Source organism: Narcine bancroftii, chromosome 11, assembly GCF_036971445.1.
Source record: "Narcine bancroftii isolate sNarBan1 chromosome 11, sNarBan1.hap1, whole genome shotgun sequence".
Lineage (NCBI taxonomy): Eukaryota > Metazoa > Chordata > Chondrichthyes > Torpediniformes > Narcinidae > Narcine > Narcine bancroftii.
In genome coordinates, this window is record NC_091479.1 from 75044815 (window position 1) to 75065003 (window position 20189).

General features: G+C 37.7%; 2 protein-coding genes across 10 annotated transcripts in view; one reads left to right on the forward strand and one right to left on the reverse strand.

Annotated features, from left to right (window-relative positions):
* Positions 1-13901, forward strand: part of LOC138745914 (rho GTPase-activating protein 8-like) — a 71983-nt gene extending 58082 nt beyond the window's left edge. For 2 of the 3 annotated variants that reach the window (XM_069903432.1, XM_069903434.1), the window contains 3 exons: positions 6103-6206; positions 12491-12717; positions 12811-13901. In XM_069903432.1, the coding sequence (XP_069759533.1) occupies positions 6103-6206; positions 12491-12688 (302 nt within the window). In that variant the 3' untranslated portion in view covers positions 12689-12717; positions 12811-13901. The remainder of the gene's footprint in view (positions 1-6102; positions 6207-12490; positions 12718-12810) is intronic. The other variant, XR_011346581.1, reaches the window with a different exon arrangement.
* Positions 13902-14497: 596 nt separating this feature from the next.
* phf21b (PHD finger protein 21B) overlaps positions 14498-20189 on the reverse strand; it is a 110813-nt gene continuing 105121 nt past the window's right edge. For all 7 annotated transcript variants that reach the window (XM_069903423.1, XM_069903421.1, XM_069903419.1 and 4 more), the window contains one exon: positions 14498-19855. In XM_069903423.1, the coding sequence (XP_069759524.1) occupies positions 19616-19855 (240 nt within the window). In that variant the 3' untranslated portion in view covers positions 14498-19615. The remainder of the gene's footprint in view (positions 19856-20189) is intronic.

The following is a 20189-nucleotide window of genomic DNA, read 5'->3' on the forward strand; positions in this document are numbered from 1 at the left end:
CGACATCACCAGGTGCAGAGTATCTTTGGTCTCTGCCAAGCTTCTACTGCAGCCGTCCTTAGCTCCTGCTTGTTTCAGGGACTTGTCTCCTTAAGTTTTATATTCAGCACATGGAAGGCCATGCTCAGTTGGAATTAGATCAAGTGACTGACTTGGCCATTCAAGAATTTTCCAATTTTTAGCTTTGGTAAAACTCCTTTATTTCTTTAGCAGCATGTTTGGGATCATTGTCTTGCTGTAGGATGAAGCTCTGCCCAATGTGTTTTGAGGCATTTGGTCAAACTTGAGCTGATAAAATGTTTCTGTACACCTCAGAATTCATTTGTTACTCCCATCAGCAGCTGCATCATCGATGAAGATAAGTGTGTCTGTACCTGTGGCAGCCACACGTCCCCAGGCCGTAACACCCCCACCACCATGTTTCACAGATGAGGTGGTATGGTTTGAATCTTAGGCAGTTCCTTTATGCCTCCACACTTTGCTCTTGCCATCACTCTGATACTGGTTAATCTTGGTCTCATCTGTCCACAAGATCTTTTTCCAGAACTCTACAGGCTTTTCAAATACTTCTTGGCAAACTGTAATCAGGCCACCCTGTTTCGGAGGCTAACTAGTGGTTTGTATCTTGCAGTGTAGCATCTCTATTTCTGTTCATGAAGTCTTCTGTAAACATTTGCTATTGACACATGCGCATCTGGCTGCTGAAGAGTGTTTCTGATCTGTTGGACAGGAGTTTGGGGATTTTCCTTCATTATGATGAGAATTCTTCTGTTATCAACAGTGGAGGTCTTATAAAGAGTTGAAAATAAGAAAACAGAAATGGAAAAGGAGGAAAGGAAAAACGGAAAGAGGAGATAAACAAAATATAAAAAGGCTACGCTGAACTATATGTCTTTAAATATTAATGGAATACATAACCAAATTAAAAGGAAGAAACTACCAAATTTAAATGAATAAATGTATTCCATTAGAAAAAATAACATATAGGTTAAGAAATAATATTGAAATATTCAAACAAGTATAGGAGCCTTACATTAAATACAATAGCGAAAACCTACCGGGGACAAACATTACCTAAGTTGATGGAAGGAGAAGGAAAGAAAAGAATGGACTCAGTAGAATTTCTGGTGTAATTTTGTTGAATGACAACATTGTCTGACTGGCTTAATGCAACCTAGATTGTATACCTAAAATGGATGAGAGGGGGGGGTGGGGGTGTGGTTTGGGAGGAAAGGGGGGGGGGAGAAAATGTCACTGTATATGTGTGAAAAAGAAATAGTGTATATCATGGCTAATGTGATTTATGGTGTGAAAAATAAAAAATTTAAAAAAAAACAAAAAAAAAAAAACAGTGGAGGTCTTCCTTGGCCTACCAGTTCCTTTGCAATTACTAAGCTCACCTGTATGCTCCTTCTTAATGATCTTCCAACCAGCTGATTTTGGTAATCCTAAGGTTTGGGTGATGTCTCTTCCAGTTTTATTGGTGTTTTTCAGCCTCATAATGGCTCTTTGACTTTCATTGACACAACTCTAAACTTCCTGTTGAAAAATGTCAACTAGACTTCAAAAATGATCAAAAGTTTAGAAGCAAGCCTAGCTCTCTTATATCTGCACCATTGAATCAATTAAACAAAACTGAGTAATTAGACACCTGTGAAGCCAAATGTCCCAAACATTATGGTGCCCTGAAATAGGGCTGTAATTTTTGTGGTCAAACTAAATTGTATACAAATAACCTTGGGGGGAAAAAATCAAGAATGTGCAGTTTAATCAAATATGAATTGTTTGATTACAAATTTTAAACTGGAACACAGCGGCAATTAAAAGAAAAAATGTTTTTGCCCTCAACATTATAGAGGGCACTATATTTAAATGCAGTTCTTTATTTTTCCATATTTGTCTTTTCAAGTCTACATTAATATTATTTCACTCCTATCATCTTTGAAATGATCTACAGTTTTCTGGCCAAGACAGAGATCGACATCAGCAAATTTAAAAATTAGTCCCATTGATTTTTTTGTTACCCTATGTGATTTATGTACTAATTCTCTCTTGATTTTTTTTCTATATTACAACCCTATCTAATTCTACCTAATTGAGTTTCTCTTTTCCAAGAAGCTTGAATTAATCAGTTTGCAACTTTTCATTCCTGACCCTGAATAAGAGAAAAGTCAGTATATTAAATCCTTTATTGTTTGTGTATTGTTAATTTGTCTGTCAACTCTGCATTTGGATGTAGCACTTTTTATTTGAACATTTCACTATTTCCCCCCTCCCCCCCCCACCCAAATGGGCCATGGTCCCTGATGTCCTAATACCATTTTTAACTTTGCTGTTCCTTCTTAACAAAATCTGTTTTAATTTTTCAAATTGGTTCTTTTTTTCTTTTAGTTTCTACTACACTTTCTGATTGGTATCTTTACCTTGAACAGAACTATCTCTTTGTTGGAAGTTCTGCCTAATCTTAATCATGCCATTCACCAAGATGTTGGTCCCAGACCGGTTGGAGTCCAAGTGGAAACCGTCACCCAGTTTTCCTTTGAGGCAGGTTGTAATTCAGAAATTTCCTTTTGTAGTCCCCATTTTAATTTGTACTCTTGTTCTTCAAACTCCCTTAGAACAAACTCATGCCACAATTCCTATAAGCACCATCACAACTAGATCCTACCTGTCCTTCCGCATGTTAATTTTCCAGTATTGAAGGACTGCCCTTAATTCGAATAGCAGGAAATAATGTTGGTTTAGAGGAATCCTGACAATGATTGTGGATGTATATCCATGTGAAGGTGTTGTCCTCAGAAGAGGTGGTATAAATTAAGAATTAACAGTTAAGGTATTTTCCGTGCTGTTGCCTTTGGAATGTCTGCACTTGTATCCATTGATCCACAGTGAGATCCTGAAAATGAATGTTTTTTTTCTTGATGAGGAAAGAGCTTTCACTTAAGCAACATAAAACACAACAGATTAAGATTGCTGTGAGGTAATCTAAGAATTGAGCCTTGTCTATTTTTAATTAATGTTTTGATTGCTATTGTTGATGATGCCTGATCTATAAATTAATCATGATCTTGAGTGTTGCACAAACTTCTGTTAACAGATGGAGACTCAGAAGACAGGTCTGTCCAAATGATCAAAAAAGCAATTAACCGTTTAGCTTTTTTGTTCTAATTTTCCTGGCATTTATAAAATTATGGATCATCTCCCACCCTGAAACCATAGCTGATTCTCTAAGCCAATGAATATTTATTTTGCCTGTAGCATTTTATACTTGCTTTGTTTACATATGTGAACATTGGCTTTCTGCAGAACTGTTGAAAGAGAGCATGGGCAAAATGCCGTATATTTCAGCGTACAAGTCGAGCCGTAAAGCCCTAAAAAAAATTCTCTAAATTGTGGGGGGGGGGGGGGGGGTGTCTGGGGGTCTACTTATAAACCAGATATACTTTGGAGACCTTAAATTCACTGGGGAAAAAAAAAAACAGCTTGATGTCGATTCAGTGTACAAGTCAATGCTGGAAGCATCTCCCCACTGCTGGTCGCTGCCATAACCACTCCTACACTGAGGTGACCGTCACCGCTACTGCCTTGTAGGCTGAGGTTTCTACTCCTACCAGGAGCATAATGTCAGCGCTCCAGCTTCATGGGCCATTGCCGTTGCTGCTTGGTGGGCCAAGGTTTTATTTTGTTACTTACTTAACATACAGCTTTGTTACTTGTGAATGGGGTGTTTTAAAAATATATGGTATATTTAGATATCTTTTAGGTGAATACTTCTATGTGATTGTTGACTTCAGGAAGGGAAAACCAGAGGTGTATGATCCAGTGATCATTGGGGTACTAGAGGTGGAGAGGTGATCAAATATAAATTCCTGGGAGTTACAATCTCAGAGGATCGTTTCTGGACCCAACTCAGTAATGACGTTATGAAGAAAGGATGTCAGCACCTCAGGAGTTTGTGGAGATTTGGTATGACCTTGGCAAATTTCTACATGTGTGTGTTGGCAAATATGCTAACCAGCTGCAACACAGTCTGCTATACCCCTGACCGTAGAGCCCTACAAAAGGTAGTTGACTCAGCCCAAGACATCACAGTTGAGAACATCTACAGGGAACACTGCCGTCGGCAAGCAGCAGCAATCATCAAGGATCCACACCACCCAGCACATGCTCTGTTCTCCCTGCTACCATCAGGAAAGAGGTTTAGTTACCACAAGACTCACAGGAACATGTTCAAGAATAGCTGCTACTCCTCTACCATTGGACTTCTCAACAATAAACTCCATCATGGACTCATTTAAGGACTTGCACTTTTGCTCTTTATTGATTTTTTTTCCCCACTTCTGTTGTACAATTTAGTTTGTTTACATTTCTTGTTTTCATGTGTACAATGAGTACAGTTTTTTGCACTGCTAATATAAGGTAATTCTGCCTCGCCTGCAGGAAAGACAATCTTGGGGTTTTATATGATGTCATGTATGTACTCACAATAAATCTGAGATCTGAAAATCTCCTACAGATGCATAGCAAGAGATTTTTTTTTTGCCTTGAGTGCATTTTAATATGAATGGTCTTCATCCATAACATCCTGAAATTATCTGTACAGTTTACTCAAGGCAATTTTGAATTTAAAATTTGTTTTATTTTAGGCTACAGTGGATTTTGTCCAGCTTGTTTTTTTTTCTCGTTAAGAATTTGCTAGAAACCTCTTTAGATCAGTCATTTTAAGCCTGCTGGATTTGATGATGTCAGCTAACATGTCTTTTCCAATTGTCTGAAATTCCTTTTGGGATATTATTCCCCATGATTCACTCTCAGTTCAAACATCCAGGGTAGGTACTCAAATGAGATATCAGAAGTGTACCGGTGCCCGTTAGGTGGGGTAATAAGTTATAATGAAGAAAATAAAGGCAAAGCATCTTTTAAAATTATTTTTGAAAATGTACTTTTAAAAGGTAGGTGACCTTCAGAAACTGAAAGAGAAATAAAATGCAAAAATCTGCTTTGATTCAAGCATCCATTTCTTGCATCTCTCCTTCATTCAGATTTTTTATTAAATACTCGGCAATAGGTCTTCAAAAAAATTGCTATATGATGAAACTGCAAACACAGGGGAATAAAACAGTCAGAAATTGTGGCAATTTCTTAATTTAAATATTTGCATGCCTAGGGCGCTTGTAAGATAATGTTGTTTTTAAAATGGAAGATTAGCTTTGTGTTGAATTGCCTGTTGTAAACCTCAGCATTTCAGTGCAGCACTGAATGAGTGCTGTATCGTAAACAGAAAAATGTCTTCTTAAATTGAGACTGGGGCTATTTCCAAGGAAGGGAATACAGTTCTTTCTGGTGCCTTGGGCCATAATTCAGTCAATAGAGTTAAAGTAAGAATCTGGTCAATATCACATTACTCTTTGTGCGAAATTGCTCTACACAAATTGATTGACATAGTTGCTGCATTCCAGCCAATGAAGTATTTCAGATGTCCTGAAAGGTGCTAACCATGGCTGGCCAACTTTTTAATTTAGACTTGCAGCACGGTAACAGACCATTTTAGCCCATGAGTCCGTGCTGCCAATTAACATGCAATCCTTGGTACATACTCGTGGGTTGAAATGGCCTATTACTGTTGTGTTAAAATTAAAAGGTTGGCCATCCCTGTGTTAGGCAAATGCAATGGCTTGCTAAAAAGGTGGGTTGTTTTGCATCATTCAAATTTGCACGTCATCCAGAAATATTTGATCATATCGTGAATGTGGTGAACTGAGGGAGAGGGATTTGTGCTGGTGAGAATGAAATGTTACATTTCAATAACCAGTCCATTTGCCAAAAGAATTCCTGAGACTATCTAGAGATATTGAAGTGCTTTGCTGGGCAGAGGTAAGAAAGTAATGAATCAGAACATGTCAGACTCCACTATCTTGATGGAGAGAGTGATCCAGGATAATGGAATCAACTTGCTAAAGAAATAATGTTAGTTCTTCACTGAAGAACTTATGCAGGCCGGGAGAAAATGTTACACCGCATATTTTCATCGATGTTGACGTATCTGCCACAAATAACTCCAGATTTAAATAAAGTCTAACAGATGTGTACTTTGACTTCTAGTTGTTGAAAGCAGTCTGCGAGTAACACGCTGCAAGCAAATCATGCAGAGACTTCCGGAACATAACTACATTGTTGTGAAGTACTTGATCTGCTTTCTTAACATGGTGAGTTTTGTATCATTTAGAGTGTAAAGCATATAATCAAACCAATGTCCATGTTCTGTGTTTCAGAGATGCAGTGTCAGCTCTTGGACAAAAAGGACAGGTTAATTAGCCTTTATTAATATGGAGATCCCTGTCCTGGAAGTGCTTCCTTTTGCCTATCATTCCTGTGAAATCGATGACCACCTCACCACAAAAAAGAATTAGTTATTTCTCATTGAGGTTCATTATTAGGATTTTGTTTTGTAAACAGAAAGCTAAGGCTGGGGGGGGGGGGGGGGGGTGGTAGGAGGAGATCTAAAATGATTTTTTTTCTCCTCACCTGAGATGTCCCTTTTCCTTCTCTTTCGCGCCCCCCCCCCCCTACTATAAATAGATGATGTCCTGGGCCATGGAACTTCACACAATGTCCGAGGCCCAACCATCTTCATCAGCTTCACCAATGTCCATTCTTCTGTCCCAAGGTCAGAAGTGTGGACTTTGGCTAATGACCAATCAAGTTTCCATTCTTTTCACTACTCCAGAGAAAAAGAAGCAATCCATGCTTACGTGCAATAAGATCTGGAAAGCATTCAGCAAACTAAGCTGTATGGAGGTGTAAGATGACCGATCTTTTAATCTGATGGACTTCGACCCAAAGAAGTGATGGTGATGCATTGATTTTAATTTTCCAAAATTCTCTACATTCAAGGGAAGTCCCTTTAGCCTGGAAAATACCCTCTGAAGAAGCAAAATATACTGTTGAGCTAGTGGTTGTACTGTACTTGGATTTTCTGAAGGTATTTGAGAAGTAGCTGCATCAAAAATTATTATGGAAAATAAAAGCTCGGTGTAGAAGGTGTTGGGATAGGAAATAAGCAGGGATAAATCAATTGTTTTATGGTTGGTAAGCTGCAATGAACGGACTGATGATGCGGCCTCTACATGTTACAATTCATATAATTCAGGGGTTCCAAACCTTTTTGTTCCTTGGGCATTTTTATAGGTTTCCGTGTACCCCTAAAAATTAAAGATTAAAAAAACCCGACATGTGCAATCTGACGGCAGATTCCAACACCATGTATTGTTCAATAGTGGTTATTCTCTCAGTCCCAATGTACCCCCTGAAAAGTGCAAATGTACCACTGGGGGTACATGTACCCCAAGTTGGGAACCCCTGATATAATGACTTGAATGAAGCTGTGGATGGTGGCTCTGGCACAAAGATTACAAATAAGTTGCAAAGAGGACATAAGATGCCTACAAAGGGATTTAAAATGTTTTGAACAAGAGAGAAAGATTGGGTTAAGCTATAACATAGATAATGTAAAATTGTTCCTTTTATCAGGAGACATTTAATTGCCAAAGGATTGCAGAGCCCTGAGAAGGAGGGAACTGGGTGTCTTGGTCCTGGTTCAGAGAGCAATTATAAAAGAAGAATGTTGCTGTTTCTCACTCAGGAAACGAAAACACTTTGTGTTTCAGTTGCGTTGGGTGCTAATGAGACCATATCTGAAGTATTGTGTAGTACATTGGTTATTTTACAGTCTCTTTGGACTTTGGCTATTTTTAACCTTTCATAATATATATGCCAGACTGGGTCCATGGATAAACTACAATATGAGCCAGCTGGTGGTTGGGTATAAAACCAGTCACAAAAAACAGGGACACAGTCTATGTGCTTGTTGATAGTCCCCTGAAAACAGGGATACAGAGTCCAAAGGGTTAAGGCAAGAAGTTAATATACAGTAAAAGTCCTAAAATCTGGACTGCTCTGAAATTGGGTCGGTCTGGATTCTTGGACAGTACTTTTAAAATTCAAATTTAAGGAGGAACAAGGAAGAGGTGAACAGATAAAATAAACAGATAGTTTATTCATTAGCAAATACAGCATGCTTCACATATCAAAATGAGCAGTTTTAAAGAAAAATAAACACTTTACAAAAATATAAATATTTTTTCACTACAAAAAAAAGCATTTAATGCTTGAAATTATGTTTGAAAACGAACCTTGTAAAAGAAAAATACAGCATACAAATGAATTTATTTGTGATTAAAATTACCTGTATGAAGCGTGGTGGCTTGCTGTTGCACAACAGCCCGCTAAATTTTTTTTTAAAGTTTGAGAGTCCAGATTCTCAGGTGCTCCTGTATTCTGGCATCCAGATTTTTGGACTTTTAGTATATTGGAAATTGGATAGAGGTGATTTGCAAGATTAATAAATGGGCTATAGAGAATAATGAGGAAAGATTGGATCGGCTAGACCTGTCGCCACTCGAGTTTAGAAGTGTAAATGGAGACTTGGATAAAACACACAGGATTCTGAAGGACCTTTATTGGGTGGGTGAGGGAGAATCTAGAACCAGTGGAGGGTCACCTTTTTTAAAAGTGCCTTGGTCTTAAATGGACAATTTCATGAGGTTGAGATCTCTCTTCTGTAGGTGGTGGAATTAGGGTCTTTGAATAATTTCAATTAATGTAGCAGTGTCCAGATGCTTGAGAAGCAAGGAAGTTGAAACACATCCATGAATTCACCAGAATTCAGAGCTGAGGTTGAAATCAGAGCATCCAGAATTTTATTAGCACAGGACAAGTGTTCTGTGTATTAAGAGTTTTAAAAAAAATAGATAGGTCTGGTAGAAAATGATGTTGGAAACATTGTAAAGGGAGATGAGATGGCAGTAGAACTGAATGAGTATTTTGCATCAGACATTAGCAGTATAACTGATATTTGCAATCACTAGGATTGCAATCACTAGGATTGCAAATAGGTGCTTGGGAAGTGGAGAGGTCTCAGGGTAGACAAGTCTCTCGGATCAGATGGAATGTGCCCTGAAAAAAGTAGTTGGCGATGGTGGAGGCATTCGTAATGATCTTCCAAGAATCGATAGATATGATTCACCTGGCACAGTTCTGGAAAGCTAGAAAAATCTAAAGGTCACTCTGCTATTTATAAGGAGAGGGAGGAAGCAGAAAGGAAATTGCAGACCTGGTAGCTGAAACATTGGGAGTTGGGAAGTTGGAGTTGATTGTCAAGGAAGAGATTGCAGAGTACATGACCAAAAAAATGGCAGTGCTGCTGCGGACCTAGGGGAGTGCACTCCTCTGCAGGGTTCTACATCTAGTCCTACGACTTTCAGCTCTGCTCAGGCTTTAAACAGCCTGTTAAAGGAGCCAACAATGTTTGATTTTAAAATCTTATGAATGGGCCCAAGCGGGCTGGCTGTGACCTCAGAGTTGCAGACTCTAGAGAAGCAGAGGACTGGTACAGGGCACCAGAAAACAGGGAGAACAACCCCAATTTGAGAAGGAGAAGCAAATGAGATGAACCTTATGGGGTCTGTGACCATGGTGGCGGACCAGTGAGGGGCTCTGAGGCTGAAGAACACATAGGCTGGATGGGTCACGTCTCCAGAATGGAGGACCATTGCCTTCCCAAGATCGTGTTATATGGCGAGCTCTCCACTGGCCACCGTGACAGAGGTGCACCAAAGAAAAGGTACAAGGACTGCCTAAAGAAATCTCTTGGTGCCTGCCACATTGACCACCGCCAGTGGGCTGCTATCGCCTCAAACCGTGCATCTTGGCGCCTCACAGTTTGGCGGGCAGCAACCTCCTTTGAAGAAGACCGCAGAGCCCACCTCACTGACAAAAGGCAAAGGAGGAAAAACCCAACACCCAACCCCAACCAACCAATTTTCCCCTGCAACCGCTGCAACCGTGTCTGCCTGTCCCGCATCGGACTTGTCAGCCACAAACGAGCCTGCAGCTGACGTGGACTTTTTGCCCCCTCCATAAATCTTCGTCCGCGAAGCCAAGCCAAAGAGAAGAAAGACAGTCAAAGGACACTCACCTGGCTGCGGACTGCTCAAGCCTAGTGGAAGGGATACCAGGTATCCGAATCGGGATGCGGAAGGGTGCCGAGTTTCGGAAGGGCTCCTGAGAGGTCTTGGGCACAGAAAGCTTCCTGATGGTGTCAGAGATGTGGAGATTGAGGTGCCGATGGTTTGAATTGAAGTCTTGTGTCTGCAGAGGCTACAGGAGTGCTGGAGGCAAATCCAGACACTCCATGGCTTTGAAGGTCCTCTTTTGCTTCTCTTTCTCTGACTACAAGGGGCACCAGACAATTTCTGCTGATGGCATATCTTTGTCTTATGCAGACCAAATGCAATTTCATGTCATATTACATCTGTTTTATCACGTGATAATAAAGGAATCATGAAGGTAACCTAAAGTCAGCAATGGTTTCCTTCAGGTATAGGCAGCTAGACAAATAAGATGCAGTGGATGTTGTATATTTGGACTTTCAAAATGCCTTTGATTGGATGCCACACATAAGGCTGCTTAACAAGATGAGAGCCCATGGAATTACACTTACAGGAACAATGCTAGCATGGGTATTGCATTGGCTGAGCAGTAGGAAATAAAGGGATCCTATTCTGATTCAGAGACTGTGATGGATGGAGAGATATGATCTCCCACGCCGAATGGCAAGGCACCTGAACAAACGATTCTGATCAACCAGATCCTATTCTGGTTAGCTATCAGTTACCAGTGGTCTTTCGCAGGGTTTAGTGTTGGTGCCATTTCTTTCTGTGTTGTATGTTAATTATTTGGATTGTGGAATAAATGGATTTGTGGCTAAGTTTGCAGATGATAAAAGGGTAGGTGGAGGGGCAGGTAGTAATGTGGAAATAAAGAGACTGCAGAGAGACTTATTTTGGGAGAATGGGCAAAGAAGTGGCAAATAAAACAATGTTGTAAAGCAGTGGTTTACAACCTTTTTTCTTTTCACTCACCACTTTAAGTAATCCCTATGCCATCGATGCTTTGTGATTAGTATGGGATTGCTTAAGGTGGGATGTGAGTGGGAAGGGAAGGTTGAAAATCACTGCTCTAGACCCAATTGTTAATGAAATATTTTGCTTGAGAAAAATTGACATTGGCCCTTTTCCTTTTGGAGTTATGAAACCTTGCACATAATGAGTGAATCAGGTACGATTAAAACAGTGGTTTTCAGACTTTTTATTTCCACTCACATCCCACCTTAAGCAATCCCTTACTAATAACAGAGCACCTATGGCATAGGGATTAAATAAAGTGGAAAGAGAAAGGTTGAAAACTACTGTTGTGAAGTATAAAGTCCTGCATTTTAGTAGAAAGAATAAGAGCAGACTATTATTTGGTTGGGGATATAATTCAAAATTCTAATGGGAAAAGGACTTGGGAGTCCTCACACAGGATACATTAAAGGTTAATCTTCAAGTTGAGTTGGTGGTGAAGAACGTGAATGCAATGTTGGCATTTGTATCTAGAGGAATAGGATAAAAGAGCAGGGGCCTTATGGCAGTGGTGAGCTTCACTTGAGAGTACAGGGCACAGTTTTGGCCTCCTTATTTAAGAATGGATGTGCTGACATTGGAGATGGTTCAGAGAAGATGCACAAGAATGACTCCTGGAATGAAGGGATCAGCGTATGAGGAACATTTTACAGCTCTTAGACTGAACTCCTTGGAGTTCAGAAGCAACGTTTTGAATGTTGAAAGGCCTGGACAGTGGAGATGTGGCAAATTTGTTTCCCATGGTAGGGGAGTCTAGAACAGGATGGCACAACTTCATGATTGAAGGGCATCCATTTCAAATCAAGATGCAGAGGGATTTCTTCATCCAGAGAGTGGTGAATTTGCTATCTTGGGCAATTGTGCAGGCCAGGTCATTAGGTATTTAAGTCAGAGATTGATAGATATCTGAATAGTCAGGGTATCAAAAGTTATGGGCATATGACAAGTAAGTGGGACTGAGTGGCAGAATGGATCAGCTCATAATAGAATGGTGGAGTGGACTCGATCAGCCGAATGACCTACTTCTGTTCCTATAATCTTATGGTCTTAGCTGGGTCCATGTCCTAGAAGTCATCACAATTGTGCTATCCTGTTTGATTCATAATTGCTCAAATCATGTTTACTCTCGGAAGCCTTTAAGATGTGACCGTAAAACTGTGTGAAACAGGAATAAGTATTTAGTGCAGTTCAGATCGGGGAACAATGAAACGATGTACATTTGGATTTTTAAATATCCTTAATTCCTCTTCCATTTCATGAGAATAACCAATCCACTGAGTTTCAAACAAGATTAAAGGTCTGACTATGTTCAAGGTACATACTGAGCTCAGTGAATGCTTTTGCTCTGTATTCTGCATCAGTGTAATGGCCAGATTAATTTTGAGATGGAAACTTTTAAATTGCTTTAGAAATAACTACTGATCTTCACTTATTGTTAAAATATAATTATGCTTATTTCATGATAGGTATCCCAGGAGAGCATTTTTAATAAAATGAACCCTTCGAATTTGGCATGCGTCTTTGGAGTGAACCTTATCTGGCCCCCAAAAGGACCTGCTACACTGCACGCCCTTCCCCCAATAAACATGTTTGCCGAGCTCCTTATTGAGTACTATAGTCAAGTCTTCAGCTCCAGATTTCTACCCAATGAGGAATTGCCATAAATGTACCTCGATCTCTGCATTTAACCTTGGTAAGTGAACTGAATGAAATGGAAATGTTATTATTAGTACTGTACAGCTGAATCCATAGTTGACATTATTATTTTAACTAAATACCCTGGCAGATGGATCTCCTAAAGGTGGCTTGAACTTCATGATATAAAGGAACAGCTGCTGAGAAGCTCATCGGTTTTAATCAGGTAGTTAAATGTAACTTGATTCCTTTTCCCAACTAGTGCCCATAATGTTGGGACAAAGACACTTTGCTCTGTTCCAGTTATGATGCCCTGAATTGAGGGGGAGTCTATATAAAAAGTACTGTAATTCTACATGGTCAAATCAAAATGTATGCAAACAACCTTGAATAAAAACTGGAATGTGCATTTTAATCATGTGAATTGTTTGACTACAACTTTAAAATTGTGGAGCACAAGGGCAAATAGAGGGAAACTACTTTGTCCCAAACATTAATAGGGGCACTGTACAAAACTAGATAAATGATGTGGAAAGACATTATTTGCTTTTGCAACACTAGCGACATGAAATGTAAAGATCAGATCTGGGATGCTACTTTTGTCCCCAAGTTCTGGTTTGGTGACGTAATAGGAGATATACAAACTGAATGGGCTGGTTTTTCCTCTTGCATCATTGCTGTATATGGTATAAAGACCGAAACGTTAGAAAATGAAAAATCTGAGGCTAATTGATTTCTAGTGCATGTGGATCACGATTGTTGCATCTGTGCCTTTTTTTGTTGTAAATGTCATAATTGTATGTTTCTTCAGCCTCTGAAAGAGAGCTAATCAGAATAAATTCCGCGTGCAAATTACTTGCTAATAAAGACATTCAGCAAGAATATTTTGTACTTTGGATGAGCAATTGGTGATCATTTTTGTTACTTGTGGGGGGGGCAGGATGTTTTAAAGTAAACAAAACTTGTGTATTTTACACATTGATTCTGTTTTGGGGCATCCTAGCCATTAATACTGAAAGATTTAATTTTATGATCAAATGTTGGTTTGGTTGAGGTTACCCATGTTTATTTCACTTTAGATTATCATAGGTGTTAAATGGAAGACTTTCAATTCTCCATACTGGGCTTCATTGTTAAGAGCAGCTGGTGAAGGAAATCAGTCAACTTGAAACAATTACAATTTGTCTAATAGAGAAAAAGTGAAATTTTCATCCATTTTTAAAAATAAAATGTTGCCTACTTGCTGGTTTTATTATTTTTAAACATCCATACATTCCCATACATAAATTTGAATGGGAAGTTCTGTTCAAGTCCCAGACAGGAAAAGCACAAAAAAGTAAACAATACTTTTCAGCATTTTTAAGGGAGAATTTGCACAATACAAAAAAAACCATAAATCCCCCTTCCTGAGGAGAAAACACTTTGATTATACTAGCTGATTTATTAATCAGAAACAATTATGGAAGTCATAGGAGCAACCTGCAAAAAATATTCCATTTTACCAGTCTCCAGAAAAAAGCGCTGAGATATATGGTTTTAAAGAATTAAATGCTTTTGATCCACAGACTAACACAACAGGTAATGCAGCTATCTCAACTCAAGGTTTGATTCTGCCCTCCAGTGTTGTCTACTTAGAGACTGCATCTTTTCACTTCTATCAGTTTCTTTCCTACCCCACCTCCCAAAAGTCCATTTGGTTGTCAGGTCAATTGACTCCTCTGCAAGAGTGTTACTGGGAAATGGGATTGTTCTGACAACTTGGAAAGATTCCGGAGTGTAGTTAATATAATAAATGTAAGAGTCCAAGATAATTTCAAACAAAACTACACAAACTGGGCTTTGAAATTAAATAATTTTATTGAGTGAATGACATGATCAGACAGACTTTTTTGCTAAATAATGATAATGGGAGATGGAAATTCTATAATCAAACAATTAACACAACTCCTAACAAGGATAAAAGTCCTGGGAGGAGGCTGCTCTTAACTTCAAATATCAAGCACCTCCCTCCTCAGGATGTAATAATCTAACCCTGGTCCTGGAGTGGCATTGTAATTTCAGGGGCATTTTCCTTCAGTTAAGTTTCTAAACGCAGGTATGCACATTGAATCCAAGGATTCTGCTCACAAACCACTCCAAAATGATAGTTGTAGTGTTTGTATCTGGCAGGATATTGCTGGTGCCAAAGGCATTTGACCTGATTGATTATTATTCTACATTTGTGTATCACCAAAGAGAAGTATTTGGGCAAATGAGATTCCCGACATTGTTCGAAAGGGAGCCAGAGGTGTGGATGCTAGTGATTGGCAAGAACTAGCAAGTAACCACAGGTGAGGGCCACCACTAAAGCTGGGGAACTAGTGTCAGAGAAAACTATTCTACTGTCCAGTGATGATCTTGAACAAGAATCCTAACTCAGTCATTTAACCTGAGAATGAGCTGGAAATGCTGATATAATAAACGTGAAAATGGGTGAAAGAATAAAAGAAAAATAACAGCACCAATGTTATTTTCATTTGATTTTTTTTGCCTTTACACAAAGCATTTATAAATACGTGTTGCAATAAGAAAGTGTAGTTTATTTACAAATGTATTTTTGAACACTTCCTGCATCTGGTGTGAGGCTTTAAAAAAATGATTAAGTATTTTTTTTATTGCTGCAGTACCATATCTTAACAAAATGCTCAAATTCTTTTGACATTTTTGTACTTTTACCTTCCACATTCCATGAACAGTGTCACAAATATCAAAGTAGAACAGTACAATACTGATCAACTTTCTTACAAATCTCTAAATGTTTTCATTCAATAGTATGTATCTATATTTTGAAAACATTTTGCTTTAAATAAATCACCTATCCAGTGATTAGTGTGCAACCACATTGCATTTTTAAGAGGAAAAAGTAAAGCACATACCATCTAAATCTTCCATGCAAGCAAGCAAAATGTTCAAAACTGGTCTTTCAATTTGGATTGAATTAGAAAAGACCAAGTAAACAAAAAAGTATACCACAAAGAAGTGACATAGCTTGGCTTGAAGGGAGTTATTTGAGATTGTGCCAGGAAATGGTGGAAGAATACATCTGTTGTGTTCAAACGATTTAGGGATTAAGAGGCAAGTATTATCATAAATCAAACCAGGAGGCAATTTGTTGCCCAGGCTAGATCATCCAATTGTTTGAAGAAACTCAAGTGAAAACAATAAAAAAGTCAATTGTAAGATGATGCAACAAAAATTTAAATATTTTCCATTAAAAATCTATTTTAATAATTTTTTCTACACAAGCAATTGTGACATTTTTGAAGATTGTTAATTTGCTTCATTCTGCTGATAAGGGAACCTTAAATTAGCAGACATCTTACTCTATTGTATTTTCCATAAATTAATTAACCTGGTCACCAATTCTAGTATATCAAAAATTCTACCATACCTTAAAAGTGTATCTACAATGTTCAACAATTTCATACAAAGTTTAAAAAAAAAATGAAAGTAGGTGATTTGGCTCTGCTTTTTCCCCTTTTTTTTAAAATTTGCCTTTAAAGGCACTCTGCATGTTTGTTGGCTAGATTTTGAAAGGCCCACGTAGAAGGGAAAAACAACAAATACAACACAAACAGTTTATTTTGCATTTCTTAAAATAAATCTGTTGTCCATATATATCTGCATAATTTGTGGATTACTTACTCAAGTAAATCACATCCACAGAACAAAACCAAATTATACACCATGGAAGTTTTTGCAGAAGAGTGAATATACCACGAAAACAATAAATGAACAATAAATACAACTGTTCCTTCCAGTGTATTTTCTTATATAATCTTTGTTTAGCAACATAATATAAAGCATGAATAAAATAATTTCAACGAGATCCTTGATCGTTCAAATATACATGATAATGTAATGAGATTTTAAAATAACTGCAAAATAATTTTGTTACTTAAGGCTCTTATATGTATGGCACCTAAGGATAGTTAGTGCAAGATTATTCCTCTGTTGTGGTAACAGATCATGCATTCAATACACAACAACATATTTGGAATGCTGTCAAAATCTTTGCACTGAACGCAATGTGCTTTTGAGAAGCCTGAGTGTTTTTTGTGCATGCTTGCACCGTTATAAAAATCATGCAACAGATTTTTTTTTAAACATCATCTGTAATTGATTTATCTTAGCAAATTTTCTTCAAGGAACATTTGACTAAAAACTGAAAAATTCCAAAACCTTATCTGCACTTAACCACAGCTTTTAATAATTTGGAATCCAATCATGATACTTGTACATCAGATTTCTGCACAAAAAAAAACCCTTTCCACCTTGTTCCTCCATAGTAGCCATCTATTTAAAAATAAAAACTATGCAGTAAAACTAACAAAATGAAAGTGGCACTTGCTAGAGACCTACTGTCAAATCACAACTGTCTAGAATACAATTACACAGTGTTCTTTTAAAATTTTAAATTGTCATTTTTTGTACCATTGGGGCTAAACTGATCATGCACTCCAATCATCTATTTTGGTTTGCCTCTACCTGAGAAAGGTTTCTTTTTTAATTTCTAAAATGAGAGGACATGGGCATAGCCCTACATGTAAATATCCAGAGTTTTAGGTGAGAAAATTGAACTATTGTATATTTTTGGCTTTTCTACTTTCATGTGGCTGGGTAACCCACAAGGGATTAAAAATAACTCACAATGGATACTGTATACTTTGTCCACAGGATCCCTGTTTGCACTTCACTGAAAATAAAGAAATGCACCATGATATTTTAAAATTAAAAGTCGTAATAATTTGTGAATGGATCCAAAATCTTGAATTTTCAAAATGACACAGAAATTCCTGTGTGTGGTTTCACACCTCATACACATCAAAAAGCAATGTGCAGTTCCAAATGTCAATGTATTGGGGCTTGAAGAATTCTACATGGGGCACATTCAGCCAACAATCACATATTTTACTTATCCTTCATTTGGGACAACATAAAGCTTGCCTTAAATAGATATAGCACACCAAACATTTTATTTGCAGATTCTATACAAAGTGTTAATGGAATCAGAAGAGGAATTTTTAATAGAAAAGTCCTGTTTGGCTAACATTTATGTTACTGTGTATTTTACTACAATAAATAATTAGAATTCAGAAAAACAAGACATGAAAAAAGAATCATGTTACTGATGACTGGTACATCTTTTTTTGAAGCCATACCATGTGTAAGTTAACACGTCCCTTCCACTGATGTATGGGATGTGGTTAACTAATAGCAAATAGTTTCATCAAGCATGTACAAGCAGATTTCACAATTCATTTTTAATTTTTTTTTAAAAAGAACTACATTGGCAGAATTAAGATTAATTCACTTTGATGCACACTATCCACTGGACAGTCTTTTTGAACTAAACTAGCAGGCCAAGACTTCTTCACCATCCACCATACCACCCTCCAAAATAAAAATTAACTGTTTAACATTTTAGAATTGAACAATTTGTATTTCTCTTTAGTCATCAAAAAACATTGAACCTGATACATTTACATTGCAAGCCACATCAAAATGCATGTTGGCCTTAAACCAAAAGCATTGTTGATCTTTGTTGTTTCCCAGTAAAAGAATATAAAATCTTGTTCATTGAAGTGTTGACTGTAATAAAATAGATTTGCATTGTACTGCACAGTTTTTCCCGGAATTGTGAAAATGGTTGAAGGGACCATGCACTGCCAGAGCAGGCCTAAAGCTTCCCCTGCCAAACTGCTGTGGCCTCCCAAGGTGCAGACCCTTTTTTAAAAAATATCAGGAAGACTAGCCAGTGAATTAAATAGCTGTCTACATTAGTCAATGCTATTGGAGTATGATTTACAAACCAGGTCAGGTCTAACCTTTGTTAAACCTTGGTTATAATTTGTAATATTTGACTCCAGCAGCAACATTTTCAGTGCCAATTATTTGTTACAAGTCTTGAGGCAGTTACATGTACCAAGAAGCAGATATCCCCCCTCCTTCCCCAACACCCCTCAACTTTATCACTATCCCAGGGTTTCTTTATATTGTCACTTTTCTGTGATACAAATACAGTACTGGAGGAGGAAACATATTTTTGGCATTTTTTAAATATAAATCTGGCAAACAAATACAGTACTTTAAAAAGCAAGGAAAGAAAACACAGCATTCCTAAAATACCCACTATACTTTTTAAAGATTGGTCTGCACAAAAATGTCAACAGTAAGATAAGTTGCAAAATAGGTTTAGCAGTTGTACCCTTTAAATACTTGATAAAACATGTTTCATGGGCATCAGCAGGAAAATACTGTACTTATTAACCCACTTTAAATACTAACCTCATACTTTATTTTATATGTTTCTTACCTATATTAATACTGAAAAATTAAACTTTGTTTGAATGCTCTGAAGACCCATACATACACAATAAAACCGTTTTTTGCGCGTCACCTGAATAAATATGTCAGACATAGTCTTAACAGAGTATTTGCATGTTTGAATTTAGTTACACTAATGTACAGTCCTAAAAACAGATCCCCATTTCAATGGAAAATTCTTTATATATTACAGCTTTGTTGCAGTTATTCTCATTCCACTGCAGTGCATTCCAATGCTTATGGTTTTGTTTCCTTCCCTCTCCCATGAGGCAAACTAGTGTTCAAAACACCTGCTGTGGACAAGTGAAAAATTGATATTTTTTTTTTATAAATCGGCCATTTTCTGGTTCCAGAAACTGAGTTAAGGCCAACATAAAAAAATAAAAAAAATAAGATTTCTTTAGCTTTCAAAGTAGTGGCTTAAAGGACTGCAATCACAGTACAAACTGCCTGCATGGTGCATTTTTGCTCCAACATTGTCTGCATAGCGTACTGCATTGATCAGTTATCATACCCCTCTGTTCCTGCACATAAAAAGTGTGTAAATATTCCCAAAACACAACAATTAAATTTGGATTTTCCCAGTTCCTTTAGTTCTTTCCTTGTGACTGCTGCTTCAAAGGGGCTGGAGGGGTCCCTGCAGCAGCTGAAGGTTTGATCCACGGGAGGGAAACCAATGGGGATGCTCGAGAGGTGGCTGTGGTTGTCATCATTGTAACCTGGATCACTTGTTCACTCTGCATCAGTCTAATCAGAGTTTTCACACGTTCCAGGGAGGCCCGAGTTCCTTTCTGTTTAGCTATGAGATTGGTTTTCAATTCTAGACATTTCTGTTAAATAAATAAAAATTAGACATCTTTAAGTTCAATCTGTTGTCATGCTTGTGTGATTGCTGATGAGCTGTTTAGAACTTGAACAATCAGAGTGAGTTTGTATTCTACATCAATGCAATGTCATTACAGAATTATATCTATGTACATGACTACTCAAAATACAATACACCCCCCCTCCAATTATAAACTTATGAAAATAAGATTTTATTTTAAATCATATAATGATCTTTGTCTCAATAACTCTAAAGCATTTCCTGTCCCTCATTGTAAATAATATTAAACACTTCCATTTATTTCTCCTAAGGTAATCCCAAATTTACCATCTCCATCC